Source organism: Lepidochelys kempii, chromosome 11, assembly GCF_965140285.1.
Source record: "Lepidochelys kempii isolate rLepKem1 chromosome 11, rLepKem1.hap1, whole genome shotgun sequence".
Lineage (NCBI taxonomy): Eukaryota > Metazoa > Chordata > Testudines > Cheloniidae > Lepidochelys > Lepidochelys kempii.
In genome coordinates, this window is record NC_136390.1 from 44,420,181 (window position 1) to 44,441,708 (window position 21,528).

Consider the following 21,528-nt stretch of genomic DNA (forward strand, 5'->3'; position numbering starts at 1 on the left):
GGCCAGGGGAGAAGCGCTCCTCCCCTGGTCCCAACCTAGCCTGGCCCCTAACCTGCCGGGTGATGGGCAGCCCAAACCCAGCCCTGGCCCAGACCTGCTGTGGCTGAGACACCCCTCCCCCAGCCCCGGACCTTCTGCAGCCGGGGGAGGGGTGCCCCGGCCCAAACCCAGCCCCGGCCAGGACTTGCCGCAGCCCAAACCCAGCCCAAACATGCCGTGGCCGGGGTGCCTATCCCGCAGTCCCAACCCCGGAGGTACCCCTCCCCCCCAGTCCAGGTGCTGCTTCAGGGAGAGAGAACTGCGGGGAGTCCTTTCCCTGCCGTAGCCCCAGAGCACCCTCCTGCACCCCAAACCTCTCATCCCTGGCCCCACCCTCCACCTTGAGCCCTTGCTCCCCCCCACCCCATACCCCAACCCTCTGGCACAGCCCTGAGCCCACTTCGAACCTCTCAGCCCCACCCCCACCACATGAATTTTGTTATGTGCACCAATATGAAGGTGATGTGTACATAACAAAATTCATTCCCCACATGTGTGGGGAAAAATTAGAGGGAACACTGATAGTAGCCCCCCTTTCTGGGTACCAATCCATCATCCTCTGCCCCACCTGTGTCCTGCTAAACCCCTGTTGACCCCCATAGATTCCCTGTGTCATTGCAAGCAGGTAAGGGATATACACTCCCTACAAGCCTTCCCTCCCCCATCTGTTCCTCCCATGTTTGCAGTGGAACCCAGCTGGATCTCTGCACCTGTGAAGGGCAGGGAACTGAACCAGGACTGCAGGATTTGGCCCTTATTCTACACTTTTCAGTGATCTCTCTTGCATATCTTTCCTAGAATAAGCTTACAAAACAGATTTAAGTTCAGGCAAAGTTTCAGTTTTTCTAGAAAAGCTGTTTTTGCACCAATGCACAAACACCAAAACCTTTATAAATGAAGCTGACACACAGTGAAAAAGGTCCCTGACACCATCTTAAGTCTTGAGAACCAGTATTGTATGTTTTTCTGTACAGAATCTCCCCCTTTTCTGAAAAAAATGCAAATGTATTGCCAGGATTTTGAGCTAAAAGTGTGAAAACTTTAGTGCTAAGTTGCCTTTTTTTTTTTTTTTTTTTTGCTCAAGACTTTAGTATTTCAGTCTTAAAAACACTAGTGGTCAAATTCTCTTCTCACTTCCACCAGTAAGTACACCCCTACTGATTTCAACAGAATTGCATCAATGTGTTTGAAAGCAGAATTTGATGAGGATCTTGTTACACTTTTTCATTTGCTTTCTTGTTGTGGAGGAATAGAACCGTTGCATTAGTCAGCAGTTTCTGAATTTTGACCCACAATAGAAAAGATACCACAAGACAGGAGAAATAGATGGAGGCAATTACAAATAGCCATTTGATTGATGGTTGACATTGTTAAGGCCTTAACTGTATGTCAGGTTGCAGCGGTGTTGAATTCCCATCACTGCCAGTGGGTGTTGCTATGGGCAACAGTGCATTGAAGCCAGTAAAAAGGAAAGGAAATGAGGGAAAACTCAACCTTGGAGGAAGGATAGCTATAGGATATGTACTTTAAATTATGGTACATTTACCAATATGCAATATCAAAATTCAGGAAAGCTATGTACTGTATAGCTGCCAGCAGTACCAAATCAGTCATGGTATCTGCTTTTCCCATAAAGCACATATTCTATAAATAAGTTTTATACAGGTTTGCAGCAGACTATCCCAGCTCTTTCATTACTGGGGAAGGAGCGAGGAGGTGGAGAGGTAACAGAAACAAGTTCATACAGTGAAGATTTTCATTTCTGTATAGCATAGATTTTCTCCCACCCCCCCATTTTTCTTTGGTAGCAAACATGATATGGTTCAGTGGTTTAGATAACTAGATTTTCTTGCAGTGGTTCTGGAATCTTCAGGCATTCTAATGTCTACAAAAATTTTATAAGTAGTACAAAGCATTTTAGTAAATGGACATCTTTTTAAAAATAGTCAATTAGATAGTAATGGTCAGATTTTCAAAAGTGCTCAGTGCCCACCTGATTTAGGTGCCCAGGTGGGAGAGTATGGTACTTGGCTCTTTTGAAAATCTGGCCCTATGGGTAATTCTGATTTTGGTTACACCAATGACAATCCAGAGTATCTCCACTGAAGTTGGAGGAGTTATTCTGGTTTGACACCAGTGTAAAAGAGATCTGAATCTGGCTTTAATTTCTTATGCTGTTTTTACCTAGTGGTAGCCATTCCTAGTTTCAAAATGACATTGTCATGGGCTCCAATAACTGATGACCATAGTAACTTTCTTTTTTCCTGAATGGGGCAGTGTGATGCTTAAGAAGCTGTAAAGGTGGGAAGCATTCTATCATGCATCCTCTTGTATTCAGGTGCTTGGAATAGAGCAAGCAGTCTCAGATTACAGAGCTGTTTTGCCAAGGATCTCTGCACTAATTTAAGAGGCCAACTTTCTTGTGCTAGTGTGGTCACTGAGAACTAGACATGTTTGAATTCTTGATCTATCACAATTGATTAAAGTTTTATGTACAACTGTTTATCAGATATGTGACCTTGGATTTGCTTTCTGCTAGCTGTCATAGGGTAAAAGAGATGGTAAGAGAAATAGGAGGAAGTTGATATCCAGTGTGATGGTACTCTATTCCCCCCACCCCCATTTCTTATGGGTAACAGTCAAAATATTCATCTCTGTTGGAAATTATATCAGAAAAACACATCCATAGTAAACCCTTCAATGCAGATTCTCTAGTACAAGGCAATACATTTCCTTTTTATCCTATTTTCATTAAAGGCCATTAGCCCTTTCCTTGGGGGACAGTGCAGCTTAAAAAATGAATGCTTTAAAATAGTTTTTCTAAAAAAAAATGAACCCAAATTACCATGCAATAATTTTTGCCTTTATACAAATTTCCACCTGTAAAGTAATTCACTGCATTGTTAATATGAATATCTTAGTGGAGCTGGGACAGGTTGATATTTTTAAAGATAATAAAGTTTGTTTTTAAATGTAGCGAAGACAGGCAATTCTGAAGGCCCTGATCAATCACTAAGAAGCTTTGTTGTAAAAAAATACTTCTGTAGAATACAAAGCAGGCTTTTCAGAACACTCAAGCATAAAAGAGGAAGGAAGAATGAGAGAGACATTACAAAAGCAGGCATAACTGGTTCATAAACAAATACTGAAAAGATCCAGAACAAAAAGGAAATGCACACTGTTCTGTTTTCCTGCAGCTCCTTGCATATGCATTGATAAATGTGCATTCCAAGTCTGCTCTGTATTTATTTATTTTATTAAGCTGAAGTTCTTGTATTTCAGTCTGTAGTCTGGTGTTGTGTGTGTGTTTTGGTTTTTATTACAGCAGCAGTTGAAATGTGGTAGAGCTGAATGACTGCTTCTTGTGCTGTATCTTCCATGTGACTTCAGATATCAGCATCATCTTATTACAGGCCTTCTTTTCAGACCAACTGAACTCCTACATAAAAGCCATGGCCAGCAAAATTATATCCAATCAATTAATCAGGTCTGTAGAAGCATTTTTTTTAAAATGATGCAACTAAGCTTACAACTCTGCCTTTCAGACAGCTGTTATCACAACAGCAGCTGACATTCGCAGGCTTAATGTATGTCTTCAAGAGACAAAGTAAAGCTGGAAGATGAGGAGGAAGGTGCTGTCTGGGAGAGAAGTGTTTTCTGGTCCAGCTTCTCCCATTTACCCCTGTTTACTGCCACAGAGTCCAACATGGGCTTCAGTTTCACATTCATCTTCACTAGAGACTGGAGAAAGATTAAAAAAGGAAGAGAGACAAACAAATAAATACTGACAATATTTCTGATCCTCTGATCCAACACACAGGGAACAACTGGATGAAGGGAACCAGCTGGCTGCACCAGTATTGATAACCCCAAACATTCAAAAATCATGAGATTGGCTTAAAAATCAAGACATTTTAAAACAATACATTTTAGGTTCTTTTTATTTGTCTTCTGGGTTTGAGCTTTCAGGGTGTAGTCAGGTTACATTTTCAAACTTCTCTCCACAGTCATGAGGGCTAGAGACTTAGGGTGACATCCTCACCCCAACTCCAGCCTCTTTCTACTGCTACTTTACCCAGTACAAAGGCTCGAAAAGCCCTGTATGCAGATAAGGAAAATGGTTTCCAGTGTAGGCACTGGGGCAGACAGGCGTAAGACTTTCTCTCAAGGACCCTTTCACAATTCCCAGGTGTATGTAGGGGTATGTGTTGGGAGCAGGGCCGCAGCATGCAGTGCTGTGGAGATGCCAGACAGCAATGTGACCTGTAGAGTAACTTGGGAAGGCTGCTAAAGGCCTCTCCAGCCCCTGGGGCAGCCCAGGATCAGAAGGGGGCATCTGCAGTTCCTGGAGCTGTGAGTTCTGTGCTGAGTCACTTAGGGTATGTTCTTAACTTGGGTTAGCTAACTGGTTAAAATAGCAGTGAAGACTTGGCCACTTGGCTTTTAACTGGGTTTAGCAGCTCTAGTTAAAGCCTGTAGGAGAGCCTGGGGTTGAACTCAAATTGCTAACAGGAGTAAAAAGTCAAGTTCCTGTGCCTTTACTGCTATTTAAACCTGGGTTAGAGAATGTGGGTTAGCTACCCTGGGGTAAGAACACACCTTTTTTGCTGGTTAGTCATACTGTAAGTGGCTCACAGATCAAAGGAATGGTTTGTGTGCACCCTACTGATCCTGGGGTGCTCCAGGGGCTAGAGGAGGGATGGGCAAACTACGGGCCGCATCCAGCCCATCAGACATTTTAATTCAGCCTTCGAGCTCCCACCAGGGAATGGGGTCTGGGACTTGCCCTGCTCCAGCTTGGGAGCAGGGTTGGGAGCTTGCCCCGCTCCACGGGGCTCCCAGAAGCAGAGGCATATTTCCCCTCTGGCTCCTATGCATAGGGAGAGTCAGGGGGTTCTGCACACTCCCATGCCCCACGCACCGCCCCCACAGCTCCCACTGGCTGGGAGCTGCGGCCAATGGGAGCTGCAGGGGCGGCGCCTGTGGACAGGGAAGTGCTCTGAGTAGCCTGGCTGTGCTTTCACATAGGAGCCGGAGGGGGGAATGTTGCTGATTCTGGGAGCTGCTTGAGGTAAGCGCCACCCGGAGCCTGCACCTCTGACCTCCTCCTGTGCCCCAACCTTCTGCCCAGCCCTGATTCCCTCCTGCCCTCTGAACCCCTCGGTCTCAGCCCAGAGCATCCTTCCACACCCAAACTCCTCATCCCCAGCCCTACCCCAAAGCCCCCAGACAGAGCCGTCATCCCCCCCACACCCAAACATCCTGCCCCAGCTTGGAGCCCCCTCCTGCACCCTGAACTCATTTCTGGCCCCACCCCAGAGCCCGCACCCCCAGCCGGAGCCCTCACCCCCTCCTGCATCCCAACCCCCAATTTTGTGACCATTCATGGCCCGCCATACAATTTCCATATCTAGATATGGCCTTCTGGCCAAAAAGTTTGCCTGTTCCTGGGCTAGAGCCATACCCTTAGAAGTTCAGCATAGAATCTCACCCTGACTTTTTGTTTGAAATGAAAGCCAAGAGTCTCACATAATCACTTGTCTCCAGCAGCTGGGGCTCTAAGTAAAACACCAGATAGCATGAGAAACAGAGTAATATCATGCAAGTTGGCCACACAAATAGTTTAGACTTCCTTTACTCCTGTGGGTCATGCCATTGATATTGCTGGGGCTACTCAGAAGGGTAAGGGTTGCAGGATCAGTCCCTTGGTCACTGGTATCTATGAACAGGAGGCCTATTAGTTAAATGACAAGCTGCACAAAGTTAAAGAGTTCATGGGTTTCACATGAACGAGCCTCTGATCCCCTTGATAATGGTGAAGCTTAGATTTCACCTTATGTGTGTAAGCAATCCATTGCAGTCAGCAACTATCAGCACCTGCATGTGCTTTCCAAGGCTGGAGCCGCATCACCGCTCAGCTCAGTTTAGAAGTTCAGATAACACTCACGTAAGCTGCACATAGTCAAATAAAGAATGAATAATAAAGACTAAAGCCCCTCTGCCATGTACATTGGTCAAACTGGACAATCTCTACGTAAAAGAATAAATGGACACAAAAAAATAAAAACAAATATTCAGATGTCAAGAATTATAACATTCATAAACCAGTCGGAGAACACTTCAATCTCTCTGGTCACGCAATCACAGACATGAAGGTCGCTATCTTACAACAAAAAAAACTTCAAATCCAGACTCCAGCGAGAAACTGCTGAATTGGAATTCATTTGCAAATTGGATACTATTAATTTAGGCTTAAATAGAGACTGGGAGTGGCTAAGTCATTATGCAAGGTAGCCTATTTCCCCTTGTCCCCCCCCCCCCCCCCCCCGACGTTCTGGTTAAACTTGGATTTAAACTTGGAGAGTGGTCAGTTTGGATGAGCTATTGCCAGCAGGAGAGTGAGTTTGTGTGTGTGTGTGTGTTTCCGGGAGTGGGGGGTGAGAAAGCCTGGATTTGGCCCACCTTGATTACCATGCACATTGTAGGGAGAGTGGTCACTTTGGATGAGCTATTACCAGCAGGAGAGTGAGTTTGTGTGTGTATGGGGGTGGGGGGGTGAGAAAACCTGGATTTGTGCTGGAAATGGTCCACCTTGATGGTCACTTTGGATGAGCTATTACCAGCAGGAGAGTGAGTTTGTGTTGGGTTGGGGGCGGAGGGTGAGAAAACCTGGATTTGTGCTGGAAATGGCCCAACTTGATGATCACTTTAGGTAAGCTATTACCAGCAGGACAGTGGGGTGGGAGGAGGTATTGTTTCATGGTCTCTGTGTATATATAATGTCTTCTGCAGTTTCCACAGTATGCATCCGATGAAGTGAGCTGTAGCTCACGAAAGCTCATGCTCAAATAAATTGGTTAGTCTCTAAGGTGCCACAAGTACTCCTTTTCTTTTTGCGAATACAGACTAACACGGCTGTTACTCTGAAAGTTACCAGAAAGGGTGCTGAGTTTTCTATCATCGAATTTGATGCTAAAAGAACTTATTGAATTGTTTGTGTCCTTTACTACTAAAACTCCAGACATGAATTCCTGGCACATGGACATTATTTAATAAAACACAGCTTGCAAAGGAAAAATACATTCACCCAACTAAGCATAAGCCCTACTGGAGCCCTACATCCAATTGGTGCAGGCATAAGCCTATGGAAAGAGACAGGGTCTTGCCCTGCACTCCAACAGTTAATAAATTAGCTCTGTCAGACCAGTGAGGTAGGTTCCAGAGTTGAGGAGCCTCTGCTAAGAGCACTCAGCTAACAGCTCCCAGACAGCTTAAATCTCAGGAGGACTGTTTCCTTAAGGGTCCCCAGAGCAGTGTGGCTTGGGAGAGAAGACCTATCTCGGGTAATCCAATATGCTGTGTAAATCAAACTCAGCATCTCACCCAAAGCCAAATTGAGTCAGGGAAAGAATGGCACCTACTGAATCATAAATACCATTTTCTGCAGGTCCTAGGATTTTCATTGGAGGCTCCTATCCAAATATTGACCAGTTCCGACCTTGTTTAATGTATCAGCTTTGACAAGATTGCAGCCCAAGGAAGTATGACTGCAGGTCTAATATTTATAAAGCAAGCTATGCAATAAGACCACAAAAATTGAGACCTATAAAATTCTGACATGCTCAAAATAAAACAATGTTTACTCTGCTTTGGAATCCACTGATTTCTAATTACTCATTTTTATTGTGTAGGAACTTCCTGATTTTGGAAGGGAGAGTTAGCGACCAGGAAGCCATAGAGAGAAATTCAGATGAGGTATAAGTATGTGATGCTCCACTAAAGTTGATGGTGTCACAACAGAGCTGAACTGGACCCTGAGTTTTGCTGATGTGGCTTTCATAAGAGAAGAATACATGGGCCAAAGGTGAACCATTTATCCAAAACTCTGACTATTTTGAGGTCAGAGGAAAATGGGACCTACAGCTGAGCCACCCACGGCTTTAGACTGACAGAAGATGTTCTGCAAAACCAAAATCATCCTTTGGTTTGCTATCTCTGCATACAGGCTAGTACTGATAAACAAAACTCTCTTGCTAAAAGAAGTCTGTTTTCTGGAGCCTTGCTACAGAAGATGAAGGATAACAGCTTGAATAGCTTCCAGAAGCCTCTTTATGGAGTTGTGTGAGAACTTTGCTTTGTTTCAGCTTCTGTTGTCAGATCCAAAACAGTTAAGTGCACCACAAGAGGAGGCTACAGGTGTAGAAAAAGACTGTGCTCTCCCCATGATGGGTAGCCCACAAGGGACAAGCACGGCCCCCAAAGTCCTGGCTGGGAAGATGTGTGGCTAGGGCAGCTAGAAGATGCACTTAATCATTGTGTTCCTTTGAGACTTCTGCCAGTGCAGTTTTCTGAAGCCTACCAATATCATTTACAGCTGCTCTCCAAAGAAATTTCCAAAGGAGCATGGTGAAGAAAACAGTGCCTGCCCTCACTAGGGAATGAATCCACCTGGATGTAGTGACCCCCAATGATGCAGGAGGAGCAAACTGAGGAGTAGTGATCTGGCACACAAAATATATTCAACATCCTTTGAACTGAACAGTTATTAAAGTTTCCTTCGGGTGATAGCAAAACGTTCTGTACATTACCAAAAATAATGCAGCAATATCTATTTCTAATAAAGTTATGGCTGAGTGGATTCATAAAACAAACTTTTTATTGATAAAAATGACCCATATGCTATAATAAAGAAAAAGTATATTATACATGTAAGTGCTTTGTAGCAAAGTGTGCTCTGATCAGAGTTAAAATTGTTCTTCTTGTCAAAGGGAAGAAATGTAACAGAGATTGGAAATCTATTGAAATAGCTCAACTGACGTGCTGCTACAGTTTCTAGGCAAACTGATAGTCCATCTGTTCATAATAACTTAATAAAACCAAGGAATCAGTATATTCCTTTTTCCATGAGAAGGTGACTTACTGTTTCATAAATGCCAATGTAATGTTTTATTTGGTTCTGCAATTCCTGGTTTTGCTCTTGATCCCACATATTTTAACAGTTTGTGCAAAATATGAGATTACTCTACCCCTTTCCTTTCAACATTTGTTTTGAGGAGTGATCAATGCCTTCTGCCTTGCCGTTAAATAGATTTTGAAAAACTCGTTAATCCATATCAGTGTCATATCCTTATTTAGGTCTTTACATTTATCCTCAGCTGGGAATTCTGCAGGTAACTGTGATTCTGTTGTGTTCAACGCTTAAAAGTGTTTCATCCATCATCATTTTGAGTCCTTTTCTGATGCAATATAGTTTGTTCTTTGTCTTTCTTGAAAACTGAATGGCTGTTAAATTATCCATTTATCTTCTTTCAGATCTGCTGTACTCACTCTGTTGGTTGTCTTTTCTACCTTATTTGCCAACTTTTCAATCCATTTCCCCTGCTCTGAATATGCATCTTCATTCACCACTCATTCCTTTTCCTTGTAGTGGCCAGCTAATTCTGTCATCTTTTTATTTGAAAATTGTGTAATTGCACAAATAGTTCACCACCTTTTTTTTAGGTGATGTTGAAACACCTCTGAACTCAATGTGTGAAATCTGGCTCCACTGAAGTCAATGGCAGATCTCCCAGTGACTTCATTGGGACTAGTATTTCACCCAATACTCTTTCACCTATTCAGTCCTTCTTTCAAAAGCAGCTGTTGACTTGTCATTTCAGCAGAGGACTGGATAGGGTTCCTTTGTGGCCTGTCAATAATACTGCCCTATTGGCTATATGGTTGCTTAAGGAGCAACATGAAGCACTCCGTCCCTCGAAGGGCTGAGTGTACTGTCTCTCCCTCCTCCAGATAGTCTGGGAAAGCTTGCGTATTCTTACACTGCCACTGATAGTGTAACATGCCACTTCTTTGATCTAGTTGTCCTTCAATAACCCCATTAAAATCACATATTTACAACAAAATACCACCTAAGAGACCGGGGGAAGGAAAGTCAGAAGGAGACACTGAAATCTTTTTGTGTCAGTTGTAAAAAACATTTGTGGATTCTTAGACACCACAATTGATGCATAACAGTGTAGATGGATACAGTGTTGGGCAGGCAACTCTTCTTCACCAGACCCTTCAAAAATTGTGCCTCTAGCACCATACTTCCCATAGTCATTGTTCACAGTCAACTTATTCCTTTGATTTTTTTTCTGGTTTCCCACTGTAGTGTTCCATGTTGAACCTGAACTGCACTCCTTCACCTCTTTTCTATCCACCAGAATTGAAACAGTAGAAATAAACATCTTATTCTTAGCTTAGGAGAATGAGGTTGGGAAGATACTCCAACAATGTCCATTCCACTACTTAGAACTTGGAAAATGGACAAGCGCCTTAAAAATCAGATGGGCGTCCTGAAAATTCAAGAGATATTGGACTGGTTTGAGTTTGTCGCTGGTAGAAATATTCTTAGGCAACTTCTCCAACAAAAACACTCTGAGGCTGACCATGTACTTCTGCTCCTGTTTAAGGACCACAGAAGCCCCCTTTCCAGTTGCCCCTTTCCCTGTGGAAGCCCCTACCCACAACTTGATCCCTAGCTACTAAACCCTCTGGCACAGCCACCTAGTGTAATTAGCCAGATCTAGTTTTTCCTAAGGCAGACTTTTCTGTGAGCATAGCAGACATTGCTGCAGCTGCTGCTCTGCCTTGAAAGGTTTTAGCAGTCGTGCCCCATGGATGTCAACTTTTGCAGCAGAAAATGAAACGGTCACTTAATCTGCCACCATCTATGCCAGACCTTGTCTATAGTGTGTCACATACTGCATACTGAGACTATATGCCTTAATCATCTGTGTCAGTCCTCAACTTAACTGTCACAAATGAATGTTTCCAAATACCTGGTTTTCTGTGGTATTCTGTAGCACCTATCAGAAGTTTTAGAAAGATATCCTTTTCTGCCTTCACTAGGGAATAATCCAGTTCAGAAGCCTGTACTTAGGTAAAACTTAGTTCAATGAAAATTGGCCAGCGTTGATCAAATGATTCATTTGAATACATTTTCTGAAGGATCTAGCCCTTTTTCTGTTTACAAACAGATTTTGATTTTCATTCATTCATTTGCTTTTAAAAAATTTGTGAGCACATTTCAGGCAATGGATTATTCCCAAACTGTGACTGTAGCCTATTCGCTATCATTATTTGTGAGGTTTACCTGATTGACTAAGTCACATGAGAGTGTTTTTCCTCACTAATTGGATGATTGAACCTTTTTAAGTAGGAAAAAAAAAACAACAAAAATGGTGAGCACTCTTCTTTATGTACAAATAGCCTTGGTCACTAGCAAATGTGGGTAGGGGTACAAAGAAACATTCATACAAACAAAAAACCCTTCACACACACACACACACACACACACACACACACATGTTCATGAGACATGAATATAAGAGACAGAAACATGATTTCAACCAAAAAGCTGGTTGGAACTTAAATGTATGTTCATGAACACAGTTTTGGCTGCATATAACCAGCTTTTAGATTTTACCTTAGTAAGGAATTCAAGGCTGGGCCCTATGTTTGTAAGCTTCTTTTAAACCATCCCATACAATAAATTCTAGACAGAAGCACACTTTGGAAGGAGATATCCAAATCCTGAACTCATTTTTTTCCCCCGTCAAAACTTTCACTGAATTCAATGGGCATTGTAGCTGAGTAAAGGCTGAGTCAGGATTTAGCACCATGTCTGTGATCCTTAAGCTTCCCTTCCTGTGAAGGGCACAAAGGCCTAGATTTACAAATTTCAGAGGAACAGCCGTGTTAGTCTGTATTCGCAAAAAGAAAAGGAGTACTTGTGGCACCTTAGAGACTAACCAATTTATTTGAGCATGAGCTTTCGTGAGCTACAGCTCACTTCATCAGATGTTTACCGTGGAAACTGCAGCAGACTTTATATACACACAGAAATCATGAAACAATACCTCCTCCCACCCCACTGTCCTGCTGGTAATAGCTTATCTAAAGTGATCAACAGGTGGGCCATTTCCAGCACAAATCCAGGTTTTCTCACCCTCCACCCCCCCACACAAATTCACTCTCCTGCTGGTGCTAGCCCATCCAAAGTGACAACTCTTTACATAATCAAGTCGGGCTATTTCCTGCATAGATCAAGGTTTTCTCACATCCCCCCCACCCCCATACACACACAAACTCACTCTCCTGCTGGTAATAGCTCATCTAAACTGACCATTCTCCAGGTTTAAATCCAAGTTAAACCAGAACATCTGGGGGGGGGGTAGGAAAAAACAAGAGGAAACAGGCTACCTTGCATAATGACTTAGCCACTCCCAGTCTCTATTTAAGCCTAAATTAATAGTATCCAATTTGCAAATGAATTCCAATTCAGCAGTTTCTCGCTGGAGTCTGGATTTGAAGTTTTTTTGTTTTAAGATAGCGACCTTCATGTCTGTGATTGCGTGACCAGAGAGATTGAAGTGTTCTCCGACTGGTTTATGAATGTTATAATTCTTGACATCTGATTTGTGTCCATTTATTCTTTTACGTAGAGACTGTCCAGTTTGACCAATGTACATGGCAGAGGGGCATTGCTGGCACATGATGGCATAGATCACATTGGTGGATGTGCAGGTGAACGAGCCTCTGATAGTGTGGCTGATGTTATTAGGCCCTGTGATGGTGTCCCCTGAATAGATATGTGGGCTGCAGTGTCTAATTTCTGGGTACCTAGAAAAATCACAGGAACAACAGTGCAATCCACAAAGCCTGAGTTAGGTGTCGAGGCTCCCTGTACAATGTGCGGGGACAGATCGGCAGCTCAGAATGTGATCCATAAAAGCCAACGTGCTAGGCAAGGAGCCACCTAAACGAGCCCATGAGTGACGCTGATAAGGGTGAGTGTGTGTGCGCCATAAGCCCCGCTCTTCTCATATATAGGTGCTGAGTGTGGGCTGCAGGGAGGTGCTTATCTCTGCTAGCAGTCCACAGCTAGGAACCCCTCTCTGGGAGCCAGGTGACTTAGGTGCCTAAGTCATTTCTTGTGAGAAGGTGTTAGGTGCCTGCCTCAATCCACACACAACTGCCAGAGGAGTTAATGGGATGGGCATAGATAACTCCTGCCTGCTAATACTGGGGGACACACAATGTAAAAGGGGAGAGCACATGACAGCCCCACAGTGTTGCTTGTGGGAGGAACTTCCAGCCCCACCTCCTTGGGCCAGGGCAGCCAATCCCGCCAGCTCATAGGGAGCTGGGGCACAGGAGTGGGGAGCATGTGCCTCTGGGCCCAGCCCAGCCCCGGGGAGACTCACAGCACCAGTGTCTCCTTCGAGCTTGTGGACACTTCAGCAGGGGAGGCATGGGATATGGGCAATGCCTCTACTTCCAGCTGGGCAGAGGCCAGGGAACCTGCTCCTGGTGCCTTCTCCAATGACCCCCAACCCTGCTCCCAGCCCGGGGACCACCGAGCTCTCCTCACCCCAGCAGAGTTATCTGCGGCGAGGAAGGGCTCTGTCTTTCTCCCGCTTTGTCTTCCCTGACACGATTCTGGCTCGCTCGGCTGCTTTCCCTGGCAGCTGAGCCCAGGCAGGGAGCAGAGGGGATGGGAAGCAGCTGTTTCTCACGTCTGCTATGGGTGGCTGCCTCTGCGGTTTGGTAGCTGCTGAGAAAGGGCCTAGCTGGGAAGGTGATGGTGGCCCGTCCCCTCTGCTCCCCACCTGGGCCCAGCTGCTGTGGACAGGATCTGAGGAAGCTGGACAGGTGCTGGGGACCGGGGGCCCTCTGCCTGTTCCCAGCAGCCAGGCCTTGGTGAGGATTGGAGGGGCCAGGCTGCTGCCACCTCCCCAGCCAGCAGGCTCTCTGACCCCACATGTCCCCCCAATGCAGCATATATGGGGGTGTGCAAGTACCTATGCCAACATTATAACTTTATCCAGTGGTTAGAGCACTCTCCTGAGAGGTGGGAGACCCCTGTTCAAATCCTTTGTTTCACTCAGGCAGAAGGGGTGAAACAAACCCAGGCCTCCTTCAGCACAGGTGAGTGTTCTGACCACTGGGCTAAAAGTTGTAAGTGCTGCTGCTTCAATGGGACCCAATGCAGCAGCCACTTAGCATACCTAAAACTGGGATTTAAGTGTCTAAGTACCTTTTGTGAATATGAGCCAAACTCTCTTTATTTTGTCTCGCTCTAATGGAATAGCGAAAGGTCACTCTGCACCCCCTTATATTTATAATAGTAACTTAAACTTTTGGTCCAAGTAATTTAACAAAGTGATTGCCTATGATGGGATGCCTAACCCCACACAGGTGATGAAAAGGTGAACATGGGATAGGGGGGCCAATGCTGCTTGCATCTGGAGGCTGTGTTTGGCCTAATTAATGATGAAACCCAGCTGGGGAGGGGCTGGATAGACAGAGGAAGGTTAGACCAGAAGGGGGCTACAGGGAGAACCTCTGTAGTCACTTTAATAGGGAGTAAAGAGACCTGTAGGGAAAAGGAAAGCTTTTGCGGGATAAGTGGCAAGGCTGGGTAGGAAGAAGTCCGGTAGAGTGAACCTTGACTGCCTGTCTTAGGGTCTCTGGACTGGAATCCCATGTAGAGGGTGGGTCTGTGTTCCCTTACCAGCCACCGTGGAAGATGGCATAAATCTCCTGACAAAAAGGGATACAGACTTGTGAGAGCCCTGAGTAAAAGGATGACTGGGCCACTAGGCTCAGATGGAGAGATTGGACACTTGTTTCTATTATCCTAAAAGGAGAGAGATTTTTTAAAGTGACTTGACTGGAGGGCCACATCAAAAGAAGCCACAGACCAGATGGTGCAACACAGGACAGACCTGCTATGCCGGACCCAGCTGTGAGGGGGTGCTGTAGCGGTGAGTCCTCCCCTCTACAGTGCTGTGATCTTTTGAGATTTCTGTCTGTTCTCCCTGTGGGTCATCGAAGCATTACTACTGCTAGAAGCCTTTGCCTTTGATCCACTTTTGATATGAATTGAATAAGTTAGAGGATTGTAGCAGTGACATAATTTTATAGATATCACTCCATAGACAATGTAATTACAGGGTCAGATATGATCTGCTGTTTAATGAGGATTAGCAATATAGGGATTTCAAAGTATATGGAGGAAGCAAACTGATTTCTTCCTTGGTGTGTGAAGAATACTGTATGATAAAGAAGCAGGGACTCCTATTGTCCCTCAACATGAAGTCTAAAACACTGAAAATGTTTGGTGATGGAACAGACAGATTTCCCCCCCCCCACCCCAACACACACAAACTTTTTCCATGGAGCTGTAGAAATTAATTTCTATTGAGCATTAAACTTTGCAGCTTCTGGCACCCAAAAGAGTCTTGACTAAAACTGAAATAAGCAGCCATCCATGGTGCCGAAGGAGAAACACGCAGATGTGGACTTCATCTTCCACAAAGACATCTCCCTTAAATGTAAAATAGCTACTGTCACTTTGTCACCGACTACCTGACTAAGTATTTATACACACAGAAGCAGAGTTTGACCTTAGGCCTTGCTATTCATGATGTTACTGTCTCAGTCCAACAGTGCAATCAGAAGCAGGAGTATTTCTGTTAGCATCTTTTGTTTGAAGCCAAATCTTTAATGTTTGTGAAGATATCTGATCAGATTTATATTTTTCTATATCTGAGCCTCATATAGACGACTGTAATCTAGTCTTAGTTAGGGAAATCAAACCTTTGAGATCAACCCTGCCCTAGGTGCATGCACAATGCAACTGCCATCTAGAAGAGGATCCTTGTGCTGTTGAAACATGAACACCACTTGCATGGAGGCTTTGAGTGCCTCAAGATCTGTGAAATGCAAATTAATCTGTCTTAAATGCTTCACAAATGCTGAATAATTCTTGTTACAGGGAAAACTGTGTACATGTGTGTCCAATATCTACTGGAACTGTAAAACTGCACCCCAAGTGCATCTAACAGTTAGCATACCCAGTGACTTTATGTTCAGTGTGATGCCCCAGATTTTTCTGCTTTAGACAGATCTGTTTCTCTCCTCTTCTGAAGAGTATGTCCTAGCCAGAACAGTGGAGGTAATACTACTTTATTTATACTCGATACTGAGCCTGTATCAGGAAGCTTTTTCCTTGTAGAATATTTCAAGCCAAGTTTTTGGAATTACTAAATTAAGCTAAAAGAAAAGGAGTACTTGTGGCACCTTAGAGACTAACGAATTAAGCTACTAAGTTTGATCACCTATTTTTCTATTTGAGTGCTTCCCATGATAATTCTTAATGAAGAACAAACATTGGGCATTAAAGCATAATAAACGTCTGATCACTACAAGCATTGGAATTGGAAAGTTTCAAATCTTGTGTATGTTTTAGAACTTAAAACAACACTGGCTAACAATTAAACCAAATAACCAAAAAATTTTAAAAATGCCCATATAACCAACTTTGAAATATTTTGATTTTTTTTATGCTTTCTAAAGGCAAATTTGAACTTGTTAGTTTTTCTTTGTATTATTAAACTAGGCGCCTGGTAGGATATAACACTAAGGTCTTAGTTTTAAAAAATGTACATGCACAACTGCATGTGCAAAAATGTTAGTGTGGTTGTGTGCCTTATTGGCATAAACAACTTTGATGTTTGCATATTCAGTTATGTATCTCAGTGCCAATATGGGTACACATACACCTCACTTGATCCACAATCACAAATTAAGAATGCAAAATTGCACACTATTTCTGAAAGTCCTAAAAAACAGTCCCTGTCCCCAATAAAAACAGCCATCAGTCTTTTCCACTGAATGGAGATATTTAACTAATGACAGGTCCAAACAGCCTGAGTAATTAATATAATACTCTTAAGCATCTAAATTGAGAACACCTATATGGTAGACTTCTAGTTTCTCATTTAAAGTTTTGGAAAATGATATACCAGAACACTTCGGATTTATGTTCTGTCATTATGTAACCACACATGTTATAAATTCTTATCAAACAACAGATATTTGATTGAAATCGAGCTCACTGCAGGAGAAATTGATTCATATGGGTTAAGGCCTTGCTAAATGAAGTTCAAGGTATTATTTCAATTTTAGCTTCCTCACCCACTGGCTCCAGTAATCTCCCTTCCCCGGAAACAACCAATGTATTTAGGGCAAAAAAGTAATTAATCTCTATGGAACCTATTATGAGAGGTCATAGCTAACTGCAGTTTTACACACCTTTTGCAGTAGTTCATTTAGGTGGATTACTCGTCGTCTTTGATCTCTTGGATCATGGGAAAGTCAAAGGCAGCGAACAAAACCCTCACAAGAAAAACACTTATAGGTGACTGAAACTGGCCTCTGCAGTGCAACAGTATAGGTGGCATTACTGGGCAGATAGGGAACAGAGCTGAAAATGCACTGCACTCCAGCAACCCTTGACTAGTGAATTGATCCATTAGGGATGGCCCTAGCCACCATAATAGTTTAGAGCAGCCTAAGGATCAAGGGGGAGGGCTACATTAGCAGGAGCTAGACCTGGTGAGTGGGCTTGTCTGTTTACATTTTTAATAATTGATACGAAAACACTTCAGATTTAGACTTTGGAAGTGTCTGTTTCTGCTTTTTCTTTCTCATCTTGGTTTCCTTTAACTGAAGCTTTGGAGGAACGTACAGTAGCATTATTACATTTATCTGAAGTTTATCAGCATGACTTGCAGGACTTTTACTGCAGGTCTTACTAAAGGTAAACTCTCCTCTGACTTCAGTGGGGAAATGGCTACATGCATATATCCTTGATTACTGTTTGGATTAATGTACAAAAATGGCAATACTAGATATAAAATTCTACACTTATTCAAACCATTAACTTCTAAACTATATACCAGTGCATTATATAAGCATTGCTCAGGTTTTGCTAATTCTTATTGTCCACCAATACTCCATCTCTTCATGCTTCATTCACAAGTCTATCTATAAATGGGGCCATTGTATCCCATGATACGTACAATTTGTTACAAAGGTTAAAATTAAAAGAGAAATTTATACGGAAGAGGTAAAACCCCTGAACTTGAAATATTTGTAGTGCATATAGTGCCAGCCCTAAAAAAGGTTTCTTACTATCTGTAAACAGAGAATTTACAGTGCCTCTGTGCATCATTGATGCAATGAGTATATTGAGGTTTGATTAAGTTGGATATGGAAATTAAAACTTGGCTTTATATTCAAGAGGGTAGCTCACACAGTGTGATCCTGTGACATCCAGTTTTCTGTTTACCCCTAAGGCTGGTGCTGCAATGACTTCAAGGTTTGATGGTGTCTCTTTTTTTAAGTTGTTGAGCAGCAGGCTAATAGCTGCACAGCATGATGCAAAGACAGCAGAAAACAGGGGAATCAGATGTGAATATATTCCCCACAGATCTCCTGCTAGGATGGAGCTAACTAACCAGTGCTTTAGTGTTCAGATCTAGTCTACTCACACAGAGGCTGCTTTGATTCTCTGCCCACCCTGCCTTATTGTACTCTTTCTGATTAAAGACACTGTCACAAATAAATCATGACTTCTGGCATAAGAACTTGGATTCCTAATGAGGTTGTCATGTTTGGGAAAATAAGACTAACAAAAAATAAGTTTTCTTTCCATGTCTGTTTTCCCCCCTTACTTATCTTTATATAAAGGTTGGATTACTAATTGTAAAGACTGTTTTGTTAATGCCCATTTTTCACTTATTTGGAAGCTGCCTGCTCATGTGCCTCCACTTTTCCCCTCCACTTTAGCAGCTACTAGTGACATGTGGCCCAAAATAAGAAGACAAATTCCTAAAACAGTATTTTTCTTATGTATAAGAGCTAAATCGCACAATTACATGTCCAAGCAATGGAGTTTGTGTAAACAGACTGGAAAAGCTATTAAACGCCCATCCTTCATTCTGTGTACGCTCAAGTGCCTGTTGAAGTCACAGGGAATTCTGGGAGCACAAGGTTGTGCAGGAGGAGATCACAACTCTCACACAGATTTCAAAGTGAATAGTTGGCATTCTGGTAACATACAGTACGTCCTCTTTAATGCCTCATTGGATATTAATTTTTGAATGTATCTGTTCCCCATATTTTGTGCATTGATGGCCAAATCCAGAAAACTATTCAGGCAAAATCCCCTCTGACTTCCATGGGAGGCTAGCCTGAGACCAAGTGAAGGGTTTGGTGCTGAGTTTGGCTGACAAGGAGGTGTCAAAGGTGTTGACTCGGTGACTTGTGGTTGAGATTGTTAAAAGCATTACTGTCCATCTTTAGCCATTGTTGCATAGCTGTGCCTTGTATTAAAAACAGAACTAAAATAGTGAATTGTATGTTCCATGCAGGCCAAATTCTGGATCGGTTCTAGCCCATTTACTGTTTATGAAGTGTCGTGTATAGGCAAGGCTTGCTTGTACCTCTGCGTGCAAGTAGAGATAACGTACTGGCTTTAAATGTCTGGATTAAACTGGAAGATTCTGCTCCTGTGCAGCCCCTAACATAGACATTTTATAAGCACCTGATTTGTACCAGGAACTCAAGTAATCTCTGGGTGCCTGACCGTAGGAGCACATTGTGGATCAGACAACATACTTGCTGAAATAAGGACCGTATCTCCAGTGACATCAGAGGCCCTGGCCTGGAATGCCCCTCCAAAGCTTCTGTCACACACTCTGAGCTTGGAGAACAGCCAGAACTAGAGCCGTGTGCTTTCCCTTGAGCCACAGCTGTTCAGGTCTGGGCCTATATGCAATGCCGAGCCAGAATTATCCATTGAATAAACCATTTTGCACAGGATAGCCCTGTTACAATGTTGATGTTCTCATATATGTCAGGCAGAACGATGAAGAAGATCCTTGCCCTTGAAGCTTTTGAATTTAAAGAGAAATTATATTTACAACAATCATCTAATCTTTTCTTCAGTAAATTTTAAAGTTTTCTGTTTTCAGCTGAGAATTTTGAGTAAAGTTGAAGGAAGCAAGTTAAAGGCGTTTCATGAATAAGTGCAGTGATTTAAAGATTCAGACCGCTTCTAAGGCTGTTATATAATCTACCTCTCCCTCTTGGAGATGCAGGACCAGTGTTGTGACTCTACAATTGCAGAAGTAAAAAAGTACCTGATATAGAGGCATGCAGATGCTATCAATCCATTCCAACTGCAACCTGGGTAGTTCATCTTTCCTGTTCCGATCAAAAATAGCCTGAATGGAGACAGGGGGAAAAGTGTTTTTTTTCTTTATTACGCTAGCATATTTTACAGGTGCTTTATCCAGCACTTTGGAACTATGGTCAAACTGTTACAAACTGAACAATTCATTACAAAAATCAGTGTTTACAGTCTTCCTAGCCCTTTGTCTAGGATGAAAAATCAACTGTTTTTATTTTCAGCTCTGTTTATGAAATTTGTAAGTTGAATGTGACTGTTTATCTAATAGTATCCTAGTGGAAACTGAAGATGGGATCCCAAGAGCTCACTTAAAGAAGAGAGAGAGTAGAATTTTTTGTGGGATTTTGAAAATTTTAACCTGGACTCTTAAGTAATGTAGGTATTTCTGAAAATCCCATTCTTTTTTCCATGTAGTCTGTTTTGTAAGCTTACTGCAAGAAAATTACCTTGTTTGGACAGTCACAGGATACCACTTTGTCTTCCTGATCAATCAACTTCTCTAGATTCACTAGCAGTATCCACATGTTTATTTCTTTTAGGTGACCTGTGTTATGGCTGAATCGTTAAACATTTCGGTTACTGCTACTGTAGCTTTTTAGGAACTCCCATTATTCAAATTGTAACACTCTGATTTTGGCCCTTATCCCTCAGACTTTACACTTTGTATACTCCATAATTAGTTCTAAGGAGGACTGATTTAAATCAAACCTGATTAAAACACAAATTTTTAATCATGATTTAAATCAGCAAGGAGGTAACCTTGATTTAAATCATTGATTTTAATTGTCCTGCATTTGTACTTTTTGGCTCTTTTCCTAAAGAGAGGTTGGTTGATATTAGTTGATAATTAAAGCTCATTGATTTACAGCTAAATATAGCCTTCACACTAAATTTGGTGCATCTTTTTGCTCATGAGGATGATACAGTATATATACTTATTAAAGCAATTATATACCTTAATTTAAACTTATTCATTGCTTAATTTCTACATTTTTATTATATTAGAAAATGGTGAATGATGCATTTCTCATTTACCAGATTAAAATTTTACTTGTGATTTGTGTCAAGCTCTACTTGGATGGAAATTCAAATGCAATTAAAAATCCACAAAACCAGCAGTTTGTTTTTTAATTGAACAAACCTACCTTAAGTGCTGGATACACAAGAAAAGAAAAAAATGATCAAAACATGTTTTGCATTTAAAACTGTTTCCTTAAACAAAGGATGTATTGTGTGTAGTTAATGAATTGATGTGATTATTTCTGGTCATCATATGGTTTAAGACTTTAGAACTCCTCTATCCTCACACCTAGTTTTTTATTAATAAATTGGAAGAGTAAAACAAGCTTCCCTCCCCCGACCCCTTCAACTCCCAGTTGATTTCTTAACTTTGAATGAAC

General features: G+C 42.5%; 1 protein-coding gene across 1 annotated transcript in view; it reads right to left on the bottom strand.

Moving 5' to 3' along the window:
- Positions 1–1,125: 1,125 nt before the first annotated feature.
- Positions 1,126–21,528, bottom strand: part of PDE11A (phosphodiesterase 11A) — a 211,879-nt gene continuing 191,476 nt past the window's right edge. The window contains exons 19-20 of the mRNA XM_073305996.1: positions 20,079–20,162; positions 1,126–3,780 (exon numbers count right to left, since the gene is read on the bottom strand). Of these exons, the coding sequence (XP_073162097.1) occupies positions 3,622–3,780; positions 20,079–20,162 (243 nt within the window). The 3' untranslated portion in view covers positions 1,126–3,621. The remainder of the gene's footprint in view (positions 3,781–20,078; positions 20,163–21,528) is intronic.